At 37.3% G+C, this 21,685-nt stretch overlaps 1 protein-coding gene across 3 annotated transcripts in view; it reads right to left on the minus strand.

The window, feature by feature from the left end:
- LOC123520799 (endonuclease/exonuclease/phosphatase family domain-containing protein 1-like) overlaps positions 1–21,043 on the minus strand; it is a 30,326-nt gene extending 9,283 nt beyond the window's left edge. Inside the window, exons 1-5 of one of the 3 annotated variants that reach the window (XM_045283409.1) lie at positions 20,970–21,043; positions 12,443–12,578; positions 11,852–11,956; positions 10,661–10,818; positions 10,205–10,413 (exon numbers count right to left, since the gene is read on the minus strand). In XM_045283409.1, coding sequence (XP_045139344.1) covers positions 10,205–10,413; positions 10,661–10,818; positions 11,852–11,924 — 440 coding nt within the window. In that variant the 5' untranslated portion in view covers positions 11,925–11,956; positions 12,443–12,578; positions 20,970–21,043. Of the gene's footprint in view, positions 1–10,204; positions 10,414–10,660; positions 10,819–11,851; positions 11,957–12,442; positions 12,579–12,960; positions 13,403–20,969 lie in introns of those variants that run through there. The other 2 variants (XM_045283407.1, XM_045283408.1) reach the window with 2 other exon arrangements.
- Between the last annotated feature and the right edge of the window lie 642 nt (positions 21,044–21,685).

The raw sequence follows: 21,685 nt of genomic DNA on the forward strand, positions 1-21,685 counted from the left end.
TGATTCACTTCCCAAGAGACTTGAAAAGGTCAAGAAGGCACGAGGGCACCCTATCAATGACTAGTTTAGATGAGTACCCTCACTAAAACATATTTTCTGTGTCATTAATATTCTTCAGAGGATGTCACAGGTACTGTGCCTTCTGCTCTGACCAGCAGTGTAATAGACGAGGTACAAGGGAGAGATGGATGGGTGGACACAATGTATCTAGATATTAAAAAGGCTTTTGACAGAGTATCACATAGAAGACTCTAGTGGAAAATAGAACACCGAGGAGGAATACAGGGAAGTATCTTAAGCTGGATGAGAAACTACATAACAGAAAGAGAAATGCGAACAGTGATAAGAGACATCCCATCAAGTTGGAGCACAGTAATTAGTGGCATACCACAGGGTTCAATACTGGCAATGATAATGTTCCAAGTATATATAAACGATATACAAGAGGGCTTAAGTAGCTACATAAATTTGTTTACAGATGCAAAACGCTTGAGAATGATAAGGAGCAAGGAAGACTGTATGGAATTACAGAGAGATATTGACAAGATCTGGGAATGGGAATACAAAATGGGAGAAGAGATTACAATGAAGAGAAAGGAAGAGAAAGACCTGGATGTGGTTATACAAGACACCCTGCCCACAGACACACATAAATGGGTTATTTACTTCAACATACAAGACATTAACCAAATTAACTATAAGGACAAGAGTATGATGAAAAAAGATCATAACCACTATGATAAAACTCAGACTTGAATATGCAGCAGTGGTGTGGTCACCGGTGAACGGTAAAAATGGCACAGGTAAAATGGCTCAGGTAAAAATGTCACTGGTAAAAATGGCTCAGGTAAAAATGGCACAGAAAAATGTAACTGGTAAAAATGGCACAGGTAAAAATGCCACCATCTAAAAAGTAGAAAAAAATGGCACAAAATCATAATTGAATTCAGAATTTTGAGAAAATATGTATGTTTCTTTGAGTTTCTTGAATTCTTGAGTTAGTGAGTTTAACTCAAACCATATTTCGAAACTTGAAGCATTAGTGTTTCATGAATTTGTCTCAAAGCAGGCTCATTGTTTATTTCTTGAATTCTTTAGTGAGTTTAACACAAACCATATTTCGATACTCGAAGCATTAGTGTTTCACGAATTTGTCTCGAAGCAAGTTCATTGTTTACTTTATGTATTTCACACTACACAGCCACAGACAAGTTGTAGAAGCAGTCAAGAACACATCTCAGATCTCAGTGGCTCTACCAAATTTTTAATCATGGAAGTTATACAGAGCAATAAAGGAAAAGAGAAGATCTGCTTCCAAGGATATATGTACACAAAACAGATTACAAGATCAACTACTATCAGATGGAGATGTGTTAAGAGAACATCTTTTTGTAAAGGCACCATGACCACTAGCCTTAATATGACTGATCCTGTACCAGCAAATGAACACAACCACGCTCCTGATCATGCAGCCATCTCAGCAACAAAATGTATTACGAACATGAAGAGAAAAGCAGTTGAAACAGAATATAAACCTAGCCAGATTTACAACAATAACCTGCATGACTTATCAGCTGAAGCAAAGGCAGCACTACCAAGTGAAGACATCATAAAGAGAACTTTGTGCAACCAAAGATCAAAACTCTATCCACCAGTACCAGAAAGCCTTAAGGATCTGAAACTTACTGGGGAATGGACAACTACTGCAGCTCTGCAGCTCCAGAACCAAAGCCTTTCTTGTTTTTCGACAATGGTCCAGACACTGAGAACTGTATCATTGCTTTTGGTTCTGATGAATCGTTGAGTCTACTTGCTTTGGCTGATACATGGCTAATGGATGGCAACTATGCAATGGCTCCACAAGGTTTTCTACAGCTTTATGTCATAAGGGTTCCAATCGGAAATACTGCAGTTTCTACTATTTTTGCTTGCCTGCAGAACAAAACACAACATACCTATGAAACATTCTTACATGCAGTGATGGATCATTGTCATAAGATTGAACTCTACCCAGACCCAACAACCATAATTGTTGACTTCGAGCAGGCGGTCATCCAAGCCATTAGCAATATTTTTGGGCCGGAAACACACACACAAGGCTGCTTCTATCACCTAACTCAAAGTACCTGGCAAAAAATACAGGACCTTGGTCTGACCACTCACTACAAAGACAGTGAGGATTTTCATCAGTTCTGTGGACAGATAGACTCACTGGCATTTCTACCAGTTGAAGATGTTACAGTGGGAATACAGCTACTGAAGGATAGATGTACTGAAGAGGCAGCTCCCCTGTTTGAGTACTTTGACCAAACATATGTTTCTGGTACATATGTTCAAAGAAGACGCCACCAGCAGTGGCGTATTCCACCAAGATTTCCTCCTGAACTTTGGAACATACATGAAGCTACCTTGAATGACTGTCCCAGGACCAACAACCTATGTGAAGGATGGAAAAAAAAATTTTACCAACTTATTGGCTACCAGCACCCGTCTATTTGGAAACTTATACGGGTGATCCAACAGGAAGAGGTAGCTGTGAGTGCAGTTATTGCAAAGGACTCAGTTGGTGAACCAACCAAAAAGAAAACAAAAAAAGATATATGTTGATCTACAACATCTCCAAAATCTGTGCAAAGATTACATAGAAGGAAGAAAAAACCTTGATCAAGTGTTGCATGGACTTGGTCACAACATAAGATTCTAAGCTCTTATTTTTTAAAGTTTAACAATTTAAGATTTTAAACTTCATTGTTTTAAGGTTTGACGTAAAAAAAAATTGTTCTTGTGTTTGAACGTTCAATGTTTCTAAATGACCTTTACCTCAATAAAACTTTTGTAGCTGTGCCATTTTTTCCTACTTTTTACATTGTGCCATTTTTACCTAAATTCGTAGTCACCACACATACAAAGAGATATTACGAAACTAGAAAGAATCCAAAGGACTGTTACAAAGATGGTGGAAGAAATAAAAAACCTTCCCTACAAAGCAAGACAGAAGGAAATGGAACTACCAACTATGAAGGATAGATGGAAGAGAGGAGATTTAATAATGATGTATAAGATAGTGAACCGTATGGAAAAGATAGACAGACAAAACCTGGTGTCACTGACTGAAGATGGAGATAGACGGACAAGAAGACACTCTAAGATCATAAAAAGCAAATATTTAAGGAACATTAAAAAGTTTAGTTTTCCACATAGGACAGTGGACATCTGGAAAAGATTGAGTGAAAAGATTGTGACAGCAGAAAGTGTGCATATATTTAAGGAAAAGTTGGATAAAATTGGATATGGAGACAGGTCATTATGAGCCATTTTTGAACCCTGTAATATACAACTAGGTAAACATAACTGAATAAATACACACACACACACACACACACACACACACACACACACACACACACACACACACACACACACACACACACACACACACACACACATACACACACACACACACACACTGCATGTAGACATCGTGCCGACCAGATGCATTGGAGCAGCTCACAGGGAAAAGCTATAACAGGAGCTGTAGACTGGCCTAGACGTATGTACAGGGGGAAAGGGTCCATAGGTTCTCCTCTCTCCATATTAAATAAGTTTTGGATTGTATATACGGAAAGAAGGACGAGAGAGAAATGGAACAGAGTAGTGCTGCCAGACGTATGACGGAATCAAATCATAAGCCATCATGTGGAAACCAACGGTACATTGAAACTCCTGTTGGACTAAGGAAACTAACTGATGATATTATGGACAAGGATTTTTCTGGATTCAGGGTAGTATTAGAAGGTTGATCAACATAAAAAGGGAAAAAAGGTATATGAAGGAAGTAATGTCAAGTCTAATGGACAAACAGGACAGAGTGACAACAAAAAACACAGAGCTGAAATTGAGATTGGTGGAAAGTGAGGGTCAGTGCAATCAATCAGGGATTAAGAGAAGAGATACAAGAAATAAAGAAACAAAATGATGTACTAAAAGCCACATGCCAAGACTAAGAAAGCTCCTTAAGGAGTTTACAGGTTAAAGTGCAAGATGGGATTGTGGACAGGGTAGAGGGTGGATTGGGTGACAACAAGCTGAAGGAACTATGAAATGAATGGAAGCAGGAATAGGAAGAGGAAAAAGTCAAATTTTCAGAGGTTGGAAAGAAAAAAGTTCAGGAAAACATGAAAGTCGCTGTAATTGAAGTAATTAAAGAGAAAGAAGACCTGGTGCAGGATACAGTGTCTAAGAAAAAAAGCTTTGTGATTTTTGGGATGAAGGAAAAGAAATATCCAAATAAATTCATGAGAGAACGTGGAGAGAGAATTGGCCAAAACTATTATCAAACAAGTACAAGACAGCACATAAGAACTAGACCAGGAGGTGGAGGAAGTAATCAGGCTAGGAAGATACAGTGAAGGATGTAGGAGAGCAATGAAAGTGAGAATGAGATCCCAAATGGTAGTAGAGGAAATTATGGCTAGGAAAGGGGAGCTGGCTGATGATACTGAACACAAGGATATATGGATAAAAAGAGATATGAATTTAGAGGAGAGGGAAAAGGAAAAAGTGCTAAGAAGTGAAGCTAAGGAAAAAAAAAAAAAAGGACAGAGATAGAGAAAAAGAATTTTTACTGGAGGGTTCTGAATATGAGATTAAAGAAGTGGTACCTATGGAAGAAAGAGGAAGTCATGGAGGAGGCAAGAAATTAAGAGTGACTTATACTAATATAGATGGGTTGTTATCAAGTATGTTGGAGGTTAGGGATTATTTGAAAGAGAAAAAGCTGGATGTAATGTGCATCATTGAAACAAAACTGAAAAAAGAGATCCATGTCAACTTTAAAGAGGAGGGATATAATAGCTGGAGGAGAGACAGGAAGGATAAAGGGGGAGGAGAAGTGCCAATAATGGTTCATGATAATATATGTGTGGAGGATGTGCAATATGGAGAGGACAAAGTGGAAGTAATAGGAGTAACAATCAAAACAGAGGAATTGAAGAAGAGAAAAATTATAGTTACATATGTGCCACCTAAGACTAATACATGGGGAACTGAAGAACATAAAGACATGTAAAGAGAGGTAATTAAGTGCCTAGATAACATGATAAGAAGAGATAGAAGAATACTTCTAGTTGGAGACTTTAACTGCAAAAAAGTAAACTGGAGAGAGATGGAAGTAATGGATAATGCTGGGCAGTGGAGTGAGGAAGTGTTACAGTTGACTATGATTAATGCAATGGATCAGTGGGTGGAGGAGTCAACAAGGTACAGGGGGGAAGAAGAACCATTGTTCCTTGACCTAGTATTCAGAGCCCCCCCTCCAATCATACAATACCTTAGTTCAATGGGAAGAAGTGATCATGTGACATTAGAGATGCAAATTCATGGGGAAGATGGGATAAGGTCCAGAGATGACTACAAAGGAGAAATCTTAATTCATGCACGATTTTGCTGATATTGAGTGGAGAAATATTATGTACAGAAAGGAAGTACAAGGGAAATATGACATTCTTATAGAAATATAATGAAGGAGTAAAGAAATTTGTATCTGTTTATAGAATTAAGTAAAAAATACATGCTTGGTACAATGCTAGATGCATACAAGCTAAAAAGCAAAAGATAAAGCTTGGAAGAAACTCATAAAACAGAGAAATGACTAGAACAGACAGCAATACAAGGATGCCAGAAATGAATATATTAGAGTAAGGAGAGAGGAAGAAAGAAACTTTGAGAAAGATGTGGTAAATAAAAGCAAAGACAAACCCAAACTTTTCTACAAGTTTATGAATGGCAAAACAAAGAACAAGGAACAATTGAAAAAATAATTAAAGAAGGAAGACATACCAAACAGAGAAGGAAATGTGTAAAATAATGAATGAGAGCTTCAAAATGGTGTTCACTACAGAAAAAGACTTCACAGAACCTAATAGGACACTGCATTGCCAAGGATTACATGAGATTGCAGTGCACAAAGAGGATATTGGAAGATTACTGGATAAGTTGGATGTCAGAAAAGCAATTGGGCCAGATGGTGTATCAGGTTGGGTGTTAAAACAATGTAAAGAGCAACTACTGGATCCAATTTGGGAAATAATTACAAGTTCAATAAATGAAGGGAAAGTTCCACTAGAATGGAAGAGAGCCAACATAATACTGATATTTAAAGGAGGAAAGGCAACTAAACCACTAAACTACGGACCAGTGTCACTTACAAGTGTCTTGGGGAAGTTGTGTGAAATAATTATCAAAGAAAAGTGGGTTATATTTCTAAAAGAGGAGCAAGTCATATCGAACAGACAATTTGGGTTTAGGACAGGAAGGTCATGTGTATAAAACTTATTAAGGTTCTACTCGAGAGTTATGCAGGACTTAAAAACAGAGATGGATGGGTGGACACAGTATACCTGGACATTAAAAAGGCTTTTGATAAAGTCCCACACGGAAGACTTCTTTGGAAACTAGAGAACATAGGAGGACTGCGTGAAACCTTGCTCAAATGGACAAGAGATTATTTGAAGGATAGGGAAATGAGAACTTTGATCAGAATAAAGTAACTAGCAGAGTGCCACAAGGGTCAGTGTTAGCTCCCATTATGTTTCAAGTTTATGTAAATGACATTCACATTGAGATAAATAGTTATATAAATTTATTCGCTGATGATGCAAAGTTGCTAAGAGTTATCAAAACAAGAGAGGAATGTCTGCTCTTGCAGGAAGATTTAACCCTTTCAGGGCGCAAATAGGTTTTTGGGTCATGTCTGTGAGACGCAAATTCGGCCGAAAAATCGAGGTTTACAAAAATGGAAAAAATCAATATTCTCATGCATAATAGAATGTTACACATCTACTGTAAAAAATTTAGGTCTCTATTCGTGCTGGAAAGTGGTGCAATAATGATGGGAAGTTGGCTTTCTGGTGGTATGTTGTGCGCTGTTGAGTATTGCCATCGTAGCGGGTGATTATTTTCTGCCGTAACTTGTGCAGGTGTTCTCACTAAATTACACAGAATTTTCCGCCTGATTAGAACTGCAGTTGCTCAGAACTGCTCCACAATGTGCTAGGGTAATTATTTTTCACACCTGTGCATACATTATGCCCACACAAATAATGTAAAATACGTTTTCAGAGTGTTTTCTTGATGTACATACTATCATGAGCGAGGATACGCTTGCCCATACATGGTAATATATGAAATGCGCAATATACTACCAATAAACAAATAATATCTGGCATATCTGCTCTCTAACAACAAGATTTGATCATTACTTTTGTTATTGCTGTAAATAAATGCACAAATAGCCACTAGTGATGTCGTAAAATAATAATAATTGTGAAAAAAGGGGCATCTGATACTCTACTGTGTGGATGCTATTGTGATGGCGCGTCCCATGAGTCGAGGGGGGATGGGAGAATGTCATCTGACAACTAGCAGCAGCCAGGAGGCGCGGTTTAATTCTGTGACTCATCAAATATGGGACCACGATCGTGGACAGGAGGCATTTCCCTCAAAGCCATGATCATGGTCCAGAGCACTGAAAGGGTTAAACAAGATCTATGAATGGAGCAAGAAGTGAAAATTGGAGTCTAATGCCAAGAAATGCCACATAATGGAACTAGGAAAGAGTAAGAGAAGACTGGTATGGAACTATTTGATGGGAAAGGAACAAATAATGAAGACTAAAGAGGAAAAAGATCTTGGAGTGATCATACAAGAAAATCTGAGCCCCAAAAAACACATAAGCAAGATATTTGGACTATCATATAAAATGTTGATTAATATAAGAGTGGCATTTCATTACATTGACAAAGATATGATGAAAAAAATCATCACAAGCATGATACGCCCAAGGCTGGAATATGCAGCAGTGGTATGGTCTCCGACCTCTGAAAAAGATATAAGAAAATTGGATAGGATACAGAAGATTGCTACAAAGATGGTGCCAGAATTAAAGGACCTCACATACGAAGAACGACTGAAGGAAATGGGACTGCCAACCTTACAAGATAGAAGAGAATGCGGGGACCTAATAACAATGTATAAGATGGTAAATAATATTGAAAAGATAGACAAAGAAGACTTGGTGCTGTTGATGGAAGAAGATGGAAGGACAAGAGGACATGAAAAGAAGATTAGGATGAGGCAGTGTGTGAAGGATATTGGAAAATACAGTGGTACTTCGACATACGATTGCCCTAACATACAATTTTTTTGATATACGACAAAAATTTATAAATAATTTACACCTTGAAATACGACGATATTTTTAAGATACGAATAGCCATCGGTAGGTGGCGCAGCGATCGCTCAGCTACCCGCATCCACCCGAACATTCAGCCCGCGTTGTGTATCGTTGTTCATCCTTTGTGCATGTATGTGTCTGTGCTCCTCAGTAGTGTGTATTTTTTATTAAGTTTTGTCAACTCAAGACCCCGTGATCATGGATCCCAAAAGTAAAAGTTTGGCGAGCAACACACAAAACAGCCTGTACTCACATACTGATTACACTTAGAAATTCAATAAACAATTGAGTACAAATGGTTTTCTCCCCACAAGCAATTCTTCCTCTTTGCAATGCAAAAAATCAGAAGTCTCTAGATGTCATGGTTACCAAAATATCACAGGTTGAATGAGGTAGTATCATTGCTTTATGTGGCCTTGCGTCTGATCGGGTTCAGCAGCCTTGGCTAGAGCGAGAGAAAACGGGCCCCTCCCTCCCTCCCTCCCTCCCTCTCTCTCTCTCTCTCTCTCTCTCTCTCTCTCTCTCTCTCTCTCTCTCTCTCTCTCTCTCTCTCTCTCTCTCTCTCTCCTGCTGTCACCTGTTCTGATACCACTCTCATTCAAAAGTTGTCTCCCTGAAACATGGTGAGAGACCTGAGGTATGGAAGCAAGGCTTGCAGGAGAGGTGACGGAATCAGACACAGTGAAATCACTCGCTCCCACCTTCCATCGTTGGTGACACAGTGACGTAGAGCATATGTTTACTCCTGCCCACAAGCAACTCTTCCTCTTTGCAATGCAAAAAACCAGAAGTCTCTAGATGTCATGGTTACCAAAATATCACAGGTTGAATGAGGTATTATCATCGGTTTATGTGGCCTTGCGTCCGATCAGGTTCAGCGGCCTTGGCTAGAGCACGAGAAAACGGGCTCCTTGTATCCTCTCCCTCTCTCTCTCCTGTTCTGATACCACTCATTCAAAAGTTGTCTCCCCATAACATGGCAAGAGACCCAAGGTATAGAAGTATGGCACGTGGGAGAGGTGGCGGAATCAGACACAATGAAATCACTGTCGATCACTCCTACCATTTATCGTTGGTGAAACAGTAAAGTAGAGCATATGTTTACTCCTGATGAGTGTTGCCAGCTCACAAGCAAAGAAAAAAAGGAAGAAAATAGCCATATATATAGCCGTAAAAAGCCTAAACGTCTATCGATGTGTCCCGAGTTTTGCAGGTTAAGTTGTTATTCTGAGCAATATAGTTAATTTATATCATGCATACAATAAACATTGTATTTATCTTATATTAAATCTATATTTGGTTGGTATTTAAAACATGTTAATTTTTTTTTTCTTTTTGGTGGGGGGTAAATTCATATCACAAGAATTAATTGTATTTCCTTTAATTTCTATGGGAAAAATTTATTTGATATACGATTTTTTTCATATACAACGATTGTCACAGAACGAATTAAAATCGTATGTCAAGGTACCACTGTACAGTTTTCCACACAGAATGGTGGAAAAATGGAATGCATTGGATAATGGAACTGTAGCAGCACATAGTGTGCATAACTTTAAAGAAAAACTAAATAAATGGAGATATGGAGACAGGACACTATGAGCCCGCTTGAACCCTGTACAATACTAGGTAAATACAACTGGCTAAATACACACACACAGTTTTACAGGGCCCAGGCCTTGTAAAACAACAAATAGGTAAATACACACACATTTCTATTTTATCATTAAAGAACAGTATAAATACATATGAAATACTGAACATGTTTTGCCAGCCTGGAACAAAATATATCTTCTTAGTTATATATCTTCTCAGTTAAAAAGTTATAATCAAATTTGTATTTGACAAAAAAGTTTTTTGATATTAATGACATGTGAAATGCAAGCAAGCACTGTACTTCACCATGAATACATATAATATCAGCTGACAGAGTAAGTCAGCATATTATAAAAGTGAAAGTGGATGACTAACCTTGAGGACATCCTCTTTACAGTGATGTCACTCTTAAATGATTGGAGGCGAGTTGCACCCACACCAGACACCAATGCCAGGTCTTCCACACGACGAAACCCTCCAATGGCTGTTCGGTATTCTACAATGTTTCTTGCTACAGAACGAGTCACTCCAGGCAGGATCATTAATTCTTCTTCAGCAGCAGTGTTAATATTCAACAAATTTTTCTAGAAATGATGCGAGAAGACAAGAAAGTGGTTGAAGAAGAAGGCTATATGATGGTTAACATAATGACATAGAGTTTCATGATATCTGACTTGGATTAGCTGACTTTAAACTGAATTAGCTGACCTCTATGAAACCCAGTTTTGTACATTTTGTCCTGAAATGGCCAGCCTTCTTTACATATAAGGAGATTAATACACCAAGTTGACTCATAAAAAGCAAGATAACTAATACAAAACTCTAACGTACCTTGTAGTCATAATCATACAAATTGAATGTCGCTGATAAATCTTTGGATTTATTTTTCTTAAATTTATTGGACCAAGAGCTTCGCCGTGAAAATTTATGGCCTGTTGCTCTCTTGATTGGAGACTCTTGAGGTGAGACATCTGTGCCATTCTCTGGCACTTACAAGAAAAGCAAAACAATAATATTAATACATTTGATATGTAGTATACACATATGCATACAGTCAGTGCAATTCAAAATGATGTAAATATTGAGCTCCTAGAGGAGAATAATTCAGCAAAGTGGTTTGCTTAAACCAGAGTCAAGTATTTTTTGGCAGGACAGTGCTCCTTAAGTCACCTCTGACAATCAGATAGACTTCATAGAGGACTGGAGAGGGAAGATTCCCGATATATCTCCCATTGAAGATCTCTGGGGACTTATGAGGACATGACTTTGTTGAGAGACACACCTATCATATCACAGCTAGTGAAAACTACTTGCACATTTTGGCGCCCACTCCCAATATGAGCACAAAGCTGATCCATCCTCCAACATCTACAGGAAGTGACTGATGCTTGATGGAGCTTCTCACTCAACAACTAATAAAGATGGCATAATTATCAAGCTGTTTAAATTCTTTTATATTTCTTTTTATTTATCTATAGTTTTCTTCTTTTTCATTTTGAATTACACTGACTACGCACACACACACACACACACACACACACACACACACACACACACACACACACACACACACTCTGGAATGGATTGAGTAAAGAGAATGTAACAGCATAAAGTGTGCAAAAATTTAAGGAAAAGTTGGATAAATGTAGGTATTGAGATATGTAGATATGGAGCCCAGCTTGAACCCTGTAATATACAACCAGGTTAATACAACTAGATAAACACACACACACACACACACACACACACACACACACACACACACACACACACACACACATATATATATATATATATATATATATATATATATATATATATATATATATATATATATATATATATATATATATATATATATATATATATATATATATATATATATATATATATATATATATATATATATATATATATATATATATATATATCAAACATAGATTCTCTCTACAGTTAGTAGATATGTAATTGGAAAACATTTCAAGAAATGTAGCAAAATGGAGTGAACTTTTACAATGATACCTTGCAGAGTTGCATTTAAGTCAGTTCCATCACTGGTGTGAGGAGGAAGCTCCCCACTGGTACACTGTCCCATTTTACTTTTGTTTCATAGAAGTTACACCTTGCCTAGAACATGTGAAAAAGTATTAATTCTTAACCCTGCTTCTGCAACTAAATAAAAGTTCTATATATTATATATTCATGTTGTTTAGATATCTATGAACATCCTGTAATTCATATATCTATGCTGTCTGCAAATATCTTATGGAATTTGAAAACATTCTAGAATAGTTAGTCTACAAAAAATACATAAAAAAGTGAGACATATGATGATGACACTAGATGAAAGCATGATGGGAAGACAACCATCTGACTGGAAGGAAAAAGAGACAAGTGCAAGGCAGACAGGGTGGCAGTTAGTGGAAGAAGTGTTGCACTTTTTTCTCTCAAACCCTTGTCCCAACACACCCACAAAACATTTACAAGTTGGTATTATGCAATTCATCTCACATACAAGGCAATAATTTAATGTGATGGCAAGTGGTAGATGTAGGTAATGAAATATAAGTAAAAAAAACAGTATGAAAAAAAAAGAGTCCAAGATTTACCTACCTCCAATTCTAGTATGAGGCGTCATAATAAAGCTGTAAGGATGATCTGTTTTGGTAGGAAGTGGTGAAATATTGGTTTCCTCTGAGTGAAGTTCATCATCTTTCCATCATTTCTTGCATTATTAACACTATAGATTCTGCAAAAGAATTTTCTATTTGAGAAAGATGAAAATACATTTTCTTTCTATCTGCCTTTGAATGGCTTTAGTAAAAATAAAGAAATTAAGAACTTTGTTTTGATTATACAATAAACTACTGCTTCCTATCTTATATGAAATTCAGTAAAATAATAGTGTCAGCATCACATAAATAATATTCAGGAGAAAGCAAGGTTACAATTCAATAAATTTTACTATTCTTCTTGCTATTTGCCATTAACTACTGGAAAACTATATGAATGAAAGTAAAAATCATCATCTCAAATTCTATGATCATAGATAAAAGTTCACAGAGTCTGAAAAAGGAACCTAATTGATGCGTGCTGTGCTGCTAACACACAGTAAACAAGTATATGCTCACTTTCACAGAAACATTTGTCCTTCTAGCAGTTCCTCATATTTCAGTATCAAGGGAGCATCAAACACCACCTATCTCCAGCAGGACACTGGCAGTAATCTTGAAGGCTGAGACTGTTGCTCAACTATGAAAGATGTGTGTCTTATCATCTTCCTTATCAACTTGTAACTGCTCATAACACCTTTATCAGTGTTCTAACCTTGATCCACACTTTTCACTTATATTACCTCTTCAACAATATGCTGTATTTTTTCTTCCATTAAAAATCATGCAGTACTTTAGTAGAAACTCTGGTGATAAATACAGAAATGCTTAAGGTCTCCTTTGACTTGACTGCCTAAATGGCTACAAGATAATGCTCAATCCACACCTTATCTCATGCTACAATACCTTCTGTTTAGTGTTCGTGTCATTGACACCAATGTCTTTCTTCATCTCAATGTTAGTGTTACAGAGGCACCTTATTTGTAGTATTTGTATGGATTAAAGGTTCCATATGCTATAGAGGGGAGTCTGTTTCAAAGAAACTATATTAGAAAAAAAAAAAAAAAAAAAAAAAAAAAAAACACTAGAATTGCAGTCTCCATAAAAGATAAGAAAGAGTTAGTCAAAAGAGTGGGACAAATGTCTTGACACCTCTCTCTTAAAAGAAGTTAAGTCACAGGAAGATGGAAATACAGAAGCAGGTAAGGAGTTCCAGAGTTTGCCAGTGAAAGGTATGAATGATTGAGAAAACTGGTTAACTCTTGTATTAGAGGGTTGGACAGAATAGGGATGAGAGGAAGAAGAAAGTCTTGTGTAGTGAGGCCGCAGGAAGAGGGGAGGCATGCAGTTATCAAAATCAGTATAACAGTTAGCATGAAAATAGCAATAAAAGACAGAAAGAGATGCAGCCTTTCGACAGTGAGAAAGAGGTTGAAGACAGTCAGTCAGAGGAAGAGAGTTGATGAGACGAACAGCTTTTGATTCTACCATATCTAAGAAAGCTGTATGAGTGGAACCCCTCTAGACATGCAAAGAATACTCCATACAAGGATGGATAAGGTCCTTGTACAGAGTTAGCAGTTGGAGGGGCGAAAAAAATTTGATGAAGGCGTCGCAGAGTGCCTAACTTCATAGAAATTGTTTTAGCAAAAGATGATATGTGAAGTTTCCAGTTAACATTATGAGTAAAGGACAGACTGAGGATATTCAGTGTGGAAGAGGGAGACAATTCAGTGTCATTGAAGAAGAGGGGATAGTTGTCTGGAAAGTTGTGTTGAGCTGATAGATGGAGGAATTGAGTTTTTGAGGCAATGAAAACTACTAAGTTTTCTGTCCCAATCAGAAATCTTAAAGAGATTAGAAGCCAGGTGTTCTGTGGCATCCCTGCGTGATCTGTTGACTTTCTGAAGGGTTGGTCATCTCTAAAAGGACATGGAAAGATGTAGGTGGTATCATCAGCGTAGGAGTGGACAGGGCAAGAAGTTTGGTTAAGAAGGTCATTTATGAATAATAGAAAGAGATTGGGTGATAGGACAGAACCCTGAGGAACACCACTGTTAAAAGATTTAGGAGAAAAACAGTGGTCGTCTACCACAGCTGCAATAGAACGGTCACAAAGGAAACTTGAGATAAAGTTGTAGAGAAGATAGAAACCGTAGGAGAGGAGTTTTGATATCAAAGCTTTGTGTCAGACTCTATCAAAAACTTTTGATATGTCTACCACAAAAGCAAAAGTTTCACCGATATCTGTAAAAGAGGATGACCAAGACTCAGTAAGGAATGCTAGAAGATCACCAGTAGAGCGACCTTGACGGAAGCCATAATGGCTGGCGATCAGATAGAAGATTGTGAAGTGACATATGTTTAAGAATCTTCCTATTGAGGATAGATTTATAAACATTAGACAAGCAAGAGATTAAAGCTATAGGGTGGTAAGACAACCAAGAGATTAAAGCTATAGAGTGGTAGTTTGAGGGATCAGAACAGTCACCCTTTTTAGGAACAGGCTGAATGTAGGCAAACTTCCAGAAAAGTTTTTAAAAACAATAGGAGGGACCCCATCAGGTCCATAAGTCTTCTTAGGGTTTAGGCCAGTGAGGGCGTGGAAAACATAATTATGAAGAATTTTAACTGAAGACATGAAATAGTCAGAGGGAGGAGGAGAGGGAGGGGCAAGCCCAGAATCATCCAAGGTGGAGTTTTTAGCAAAGGTTTGAAAGAAGAGTTCAGCTTTAGAGACAGAAGAGATCACAGTGGTGCCATCAGCGAAATAAAGGAGAGAAAGATGAAGAAGTAAAGTTATTGGAGATGTTTTTGACCAGATGCCAGAAGTCATGAGGGGAGTTAAAGTTTGAAAGATTTTGACATTTTCTATTTATGAAGGAGTGTTTAGCAAGTTGAAGGACAGACCTGGCATGATTCCAGGCAGAAATATAAAGAGCATGAAATTCAGGATATGGAAGGCTCAAGTACCTTTTGTGGGCAACCTCTCTATCACGTATAGCATGAGAACAGGCTGTGTTAAACTAAGGTTTAGAAGGTTTAGGTTGAGAAAAAGAATGAGGAATGTATGCCTCCATGCCAGACAATATCACCTCTGCTATGTGTTCAGCACAAAGAGATGGGTCTCTGACACGGAAGCAGTAATCATTCCAGGGAAAATCAGCATAGTACCTCCTTAGGTCCCCCCATCTGGCAGAGGTAAAATGCCAGAGGCACCTCTGCTTTGGGAGACCCTGAGGAGGGATTGGAGAAATAGGATAAGATACAGAAATGAGATTGTGATCGGAGGCCCACAACAGAGAAGATAGACATATCAGACAGGCAAGTCAAAAACAGCTTTACATCTGATTGACTGCCTTTTTGTAACTGATTATCTTTGATCCATCACTATCTATAGCAATACTGCAACTCTTCCCTATTTTCTCCACTTCTGTTGGCTAGAGTTAGTAAATGGAAATAGGTAATGTTTTTTTTCTTAATTTCATTAAAGAGATTGCTTTCCACAACAAAAGATATGGACTCCCTTTTCCAATATAAAAAAAAAAAAAAGGCCCACTTAGTTGCCAGTCTCTTTGCAGGTTTGAAAGAGTTAACTGAAATAAAGTGGATAAATGTCTTGAAACCTCCTTCTTAAATGAAGTCAAATGATATACATATATATATATATATATATATATATATATATATATATATATATATATATATATATATATATATATATAAATAATGTTATGGCCTATAGCACCTGTAGGCATACTAGAAGAGTATATGTAAGAAGCGCTATTCAGCTTCCGCCCTTTAGTGGCACAGACAATTTTATTTATAGTGGTACCCATACTAGGGCCCATATCACCACCCAAGGGCATCTTTGGTGTAACCACCTAGAACCTGGGTATCATGGTGACATGTAGGTAACTTTAAACCACTCGACAAATGCTATAGCTTCAGAGAGGTATGTGGTGGGATTCGAACCTATGCGTGGACATCTGCCCGATCCCACGCTCACCACTTTATTCACTAAGCCACTACCTCCCTACCATATATATATATATATATATATATATATATATATATATATATATATATATATATATATATATATATTTTTATGAATAATTATTATATTCTCAAAAGGAGGCAATTCTAAATCATCATCTACCTGAAAAGTCTTAAAATAATGTACAAGAAATAGGAAAGAAAAAAAAAAAAAAAAAAAAAAAATCCTGAAAGGAGACCTATTTGAGCAGGATGTTGCCTTTCAAACAGAAAACTTTCCCCTCAATAGAAAGAAAAACAACCTCTCAATATTATGACTTTTCTCAGTCAAATTCAAGAGTTTGATGCTATCATAAGTTTGGAAACTATGTGGTACAAGTATGTGCCAATGTGGTCATAAATTTCATAAGCTTTCTGAGGTTTTAGATCTCACAGCTCAGTATGATTACATTGTCTACTTTATCAGTCATAAAAAAAAAAAAAAAAAATTACAAAAATTGAAGATTTTCTTTTGAAGCTTTTCAGGCTGAACCTTTTATGACTATTGATGCAATGTGTAGATTTACTAAAGAATATTAATTGTTCTTGGATATAGTGTTTAGAGACAGCATTCCTATTTTTACACATTTTGTTTTCTCATCAGGGTTATTTTCTACGACCAATGAAATGATAAGTCATCTTATGAGTTTTCTTCAAGGATTGTTCAAAATCCTTGTCAGAGTACCATTAAAACATCATTAGATTAGAATTATGAAAACATTATTTAAAGTTCTAAAATTTTCACTACAACTTGTTAAAGTCTCCACAATAACACAGCATAAAGTTTGAAAATATGGAAAAAACATTACCACTCTGTTGGTAATTAAAGACATTTTCACAAAATCATCATAAGGAAATAATTTTATTTCCTGAAACAAGGCATTTATGATGTTTCTGCTCTTCTTGTGCCTGTTCCAGAAAAATCTGAGGTTACACTGCAGAATTAGGCTTTGTAGCTACCCTATGCACACCACACTTGTATGCTTAGATAGCATTCTTACTGTACTATATGTCTGTGTAGGTTTTAATCTGCAGAAGTTTAATGTTCACCCAGGATGGCCCTTTGAAATTTGAACAGACTCAAAAAGTCTGGCTAATATAAAAACATTGTGACAACTTGTGGGAAAGTGACGAAGGGATACACAGGCTGTGGATAAGCATTTTATTTTCTGACTAGTTCTAGTTAGCTAGTGAGCTAGTTAGTTTAGCAAAACTAGTCAAGGAGTAGAATACTCATCTACAGCCTGTGTATCCCTTCCTCACTTTCCCCATAGAGTCTAGCTATTTTTTTGGACTGAGCCTTTGAACAACCTTGCATGATATAAGTATGCACCTAAATTAATAGAACAAGCACTACTAAGTCATTTTCTGTGTTTTAAAAATTTCTATATGTTACTTACATTGTTTGTATGGATGCTTTTTTTTTTTTATTATGTAGGACTGAGGGCTGGCCATGGGCAACAAAAATCAAGAAAAAAGAAAATCAAGGGTCAACTTGGGTGCTGGTTCTCTAGAGGAAATAAAAGGGTTAGCCAAAATCAGGGAGCACATGTCTTGATATCTCCATCTTAAAAGAAGACAAGTTATAGGAAGGCAAAAATACAGAAGCAGGTAGGGCGTTCCAGAGTTTACCAGAGAAAGGTATGAATGATTGACAGTACTGGTTAACTTTTGCATTAGAGCAATGGACAGAATAGAGATGAGAGGAAGAAGAAAGCCTTGTGCAGTGAGGCTGCAGGGGAAGGGGAGGCATGCAGTTAGCAAGATCAGTAGAACAGTTAGCATGAAAATAGCAATAAAAGATAGAAAGAGATGCCACATTTTGGCGTGAGAAAGAACCTGAAGACAGTCAGTCACAGGAGGAGAGTTGATGTGACAAAAAGCTTTTGATTCCACCCTATCTAAATGACATTGTTTAAAGTACATCTTGCTTGGACAAGGAGTTATGTTTTTTTTATAAGTATAGTAAAATGTACTTTGTTTGCCCATTTATCTGCATCCACAAGTCTGTGCCCCAATTCCAACCTTGCACCAATAATGGAAGGTCACTGTTCCAATTGAAACCTCAGCTTGCTAGAGTTTTACACCCATGCAGTTACATTACCCAACCTAAGACACTGCACTCCTCCACATCTTACCCCTCTGGTAAGTGTCAATAGGTATAAGTACTATTCCAGTACCTTTTATCATTCTATTATTAACTGATTGAGGGGTGTTAAAGGGGAGCAGAAACCACCTGCTAAGATAGATTGGGTTAACCTAAGTTAGGTTTGGTTTATTCTATATTCTATATATATATATATATATATATATATATATATATATATATATATATATATATATATATATATATATATATATATATATATATATATATATATATATATATATATATATATATATATATATATATATATATATACAGTAAAGTCCCGGGTTACATTGGTCTCGAGTTACGTCAAACTCGTAGTTACATCAGTCCACTATAAGGCAATTTAAGATTAAAAAAATTGAAAATTTATAAATCGTAAAGTGCGAGATTTATTGTTATTGTTGGTGGTTGCCCGCCACACTGCCCGCCTCACGCTTGAATACAATAACACCTGCCTCAGTTCCACCACACCATCGCCCCTGGCAAGAGTGTTATCCTACTTCTGCGTTTACTGACTCAAGTTCTTAGTATCTTGCTCAATGGCACCAAAGAGAAAACTTCTTAGTGACAGCAGTGATGCTAAGAAAAGGAAAACCATTATGCTACAAGAAAAAGAGGACATAATTAAAAGACATGAGAAGGGAGGCAGCAGCTGTGTGTGAGGGAGGGAAGAAGAAAATGGGAAGCCCGTTACCATGACAATGGGGAGGTTGACGACCTTGAGTGCTCGCACACCCATCACAACAATAACAACTCCGGAGCCTTCGCCTGGGCCACAGAACACTCGCAGCTGACTTGCACCGTCTGCGCCTGTCTGCTGATCCCTATTGCATTTCCTGCCCCGCTGCCCACGCTTCTACTCCCACCGCACTGCACTACGCTCCCAGCTGTCTGCCCTGTGGGTGTCACAACATTCGACCTGCCCACCCTTCTGGCGGCCTCAGGCGTCCACCCCTCTTGGCAACCTGCAGTCCTTCGTCAGGGCCCTAATCAACAACAAAAACAAGCTTGTGTTTCATATTCCTACATAGTTGTAAATAATATAACAATATAACCTTTAACTTACCTGAATAACCATAAACAATGATTGGTTGAAAACTCGATAATATGCTTTGAAATGTACGGAAACTCGAGTTACGTACAAAATCGACTTACGTCATGTTTCAGGAACGTAACTCTGACGTAAACCGAGACCTTACTGTATATATATATATATATATATATATATATATATATATATATATATATATATATATATATATATATATATATACATATAATTTACTTAATTATTTTTTATCCAGTATGGCCTGTTAGACTTTTTTGGAATAACGAAATTTGATCTATTTTGGCTTTCCCCACTCAAAAATCCCACTTTCCCAACACATCCCCAAGCTTGTTGGTTAGTGTTGGGGAGAGGACAGGCGGCAAAATGGAGGAAGGCCTTGTTCTTTAACTTTACCAAATTTAATTTCACATAAAATTTCCAAGTCTATTGGACACAGCAGAGAGAGAGAGAGAGAGAGAGAGAGAGAGAGAGAGAGAGAGAGAGAGATCATTTCTTCTCATTATGTGTCATCAGAACCTGGAATTCTCTACCTGAAATAGATGTGTCAGCTCAATCTCTCCAGTCCTTCAAACATTTGCTTGAACAATTTCTGGGTCATCGTCTTTATGAGTATTGTTAGCTAGGTCTTTATGGAGTTATGTTCTGCATCTAAAACTAACCAGCCATCCTGCAGTCCTCCAGCAGTATACTTGTAGTTTTGGTTGAAAGGTGCAGAAGTGACTGATGAGGGATCAAGACCCTCATCTCATTAAGAAATCTTGGTAAGTACAGAGGGAAGTGAAATTTTACCTACTGCTTTGCATGAAAGCTAAGAGAACAAGTCTATTATATTCATGAGTTGCTCACCTGACTGCAACAGCAAATGTAGCCTTGCGCTCCTGACTGGTCTTCCCTGATGGGACTCTCTCAGACTAGCTATTAGTGGGTCAAGGTTTTATACATCCTTTGTTAACTAAGTCTCTCTGCATTCCACTGCTTCCCACTTTCTCTAAGACTTACTTGTCTTCACACCCCAGAAACCTTCATTACAGTTCATGACACCAGGAAGTAGGTATAAAAACTCATCACAACAACTGAACACTAAACTAGAGAATACTGTTCGCTATAATTAAGATAACACTATCACTGCCTATTTAGTTTAACATGGAAACACATGCTACATAATCGTAACATTACTTAGGTACATGTACATGATACATATAGGACCTATGAGCACTAATATGTTACGTCATAAGATAGAAAATCCTTACAAAGAAAAGTTATGTTTACCTTCAGTTCGGCGCTCGCCATCTCGGGTCTCTTAGGTCTCGGGGTTCAGCTGGCACCTCAGCCCCGGGCCCCCGAATCCACCAGCACGAGGAAGGAACAGTGGAACCTGGTAATAATGGCTCTATATTGTCTATTTTCTTATAAAGAGCAAAAGTAAATATAAATAATAATAAAAAAAAAAACACGTAGGAATAACAAAACGGTTGACACTATTTCTTTCTACCTTGGGACCGATGAACCTTGATCCACCGCAGCTTCCTTGAACTTGACGGAACGAGGAAGTTTGGTTCTTAAGATTATTTTTAATGGAACACTAGGAAAAGTATAAAGAATAAATAATAATAAAAAAAAAAATAAGTACGTCACACCGCTACTGAATCATGATCTAGTTTTCATGACACTGTTGTCATTGATCGTCATATACTGCACCATTAAAAAAATCCCAAAATCAGGATGGGGAAGACAGATAATTCATAAATAAGATGAAACACACACACACACACACACACACACACACACACACACACACACACACACACACACACACACACACAGAAAATTTGAAAAAGATATTGTAGACAAGAGTAAGGAACATCCAAAATTGTTTTACAGGTTCATAAATGGTAAACTTAAAAAGAGAGAGTCCATTGAAAGGTTAAAAGGAGAGCAAGGGATAGTAGATGACCCTAAGAATATAGCGGAATTACTAAATAATA

The sequence above is a fragment of the Portunus trituberculatus genome, chromosome 47, assembly GCF_017591435.1.
Source record: "Portunus trituberculatus isolate SZX2019 chromosome 47, ASM1759143v1, whole genome shotgun sequence".
NCBI lineage: Eukaryota > Metazoa > Arthropoda > Malacostraca > Decapoda > Portunidae > Portunus > Portunus trituberculatus.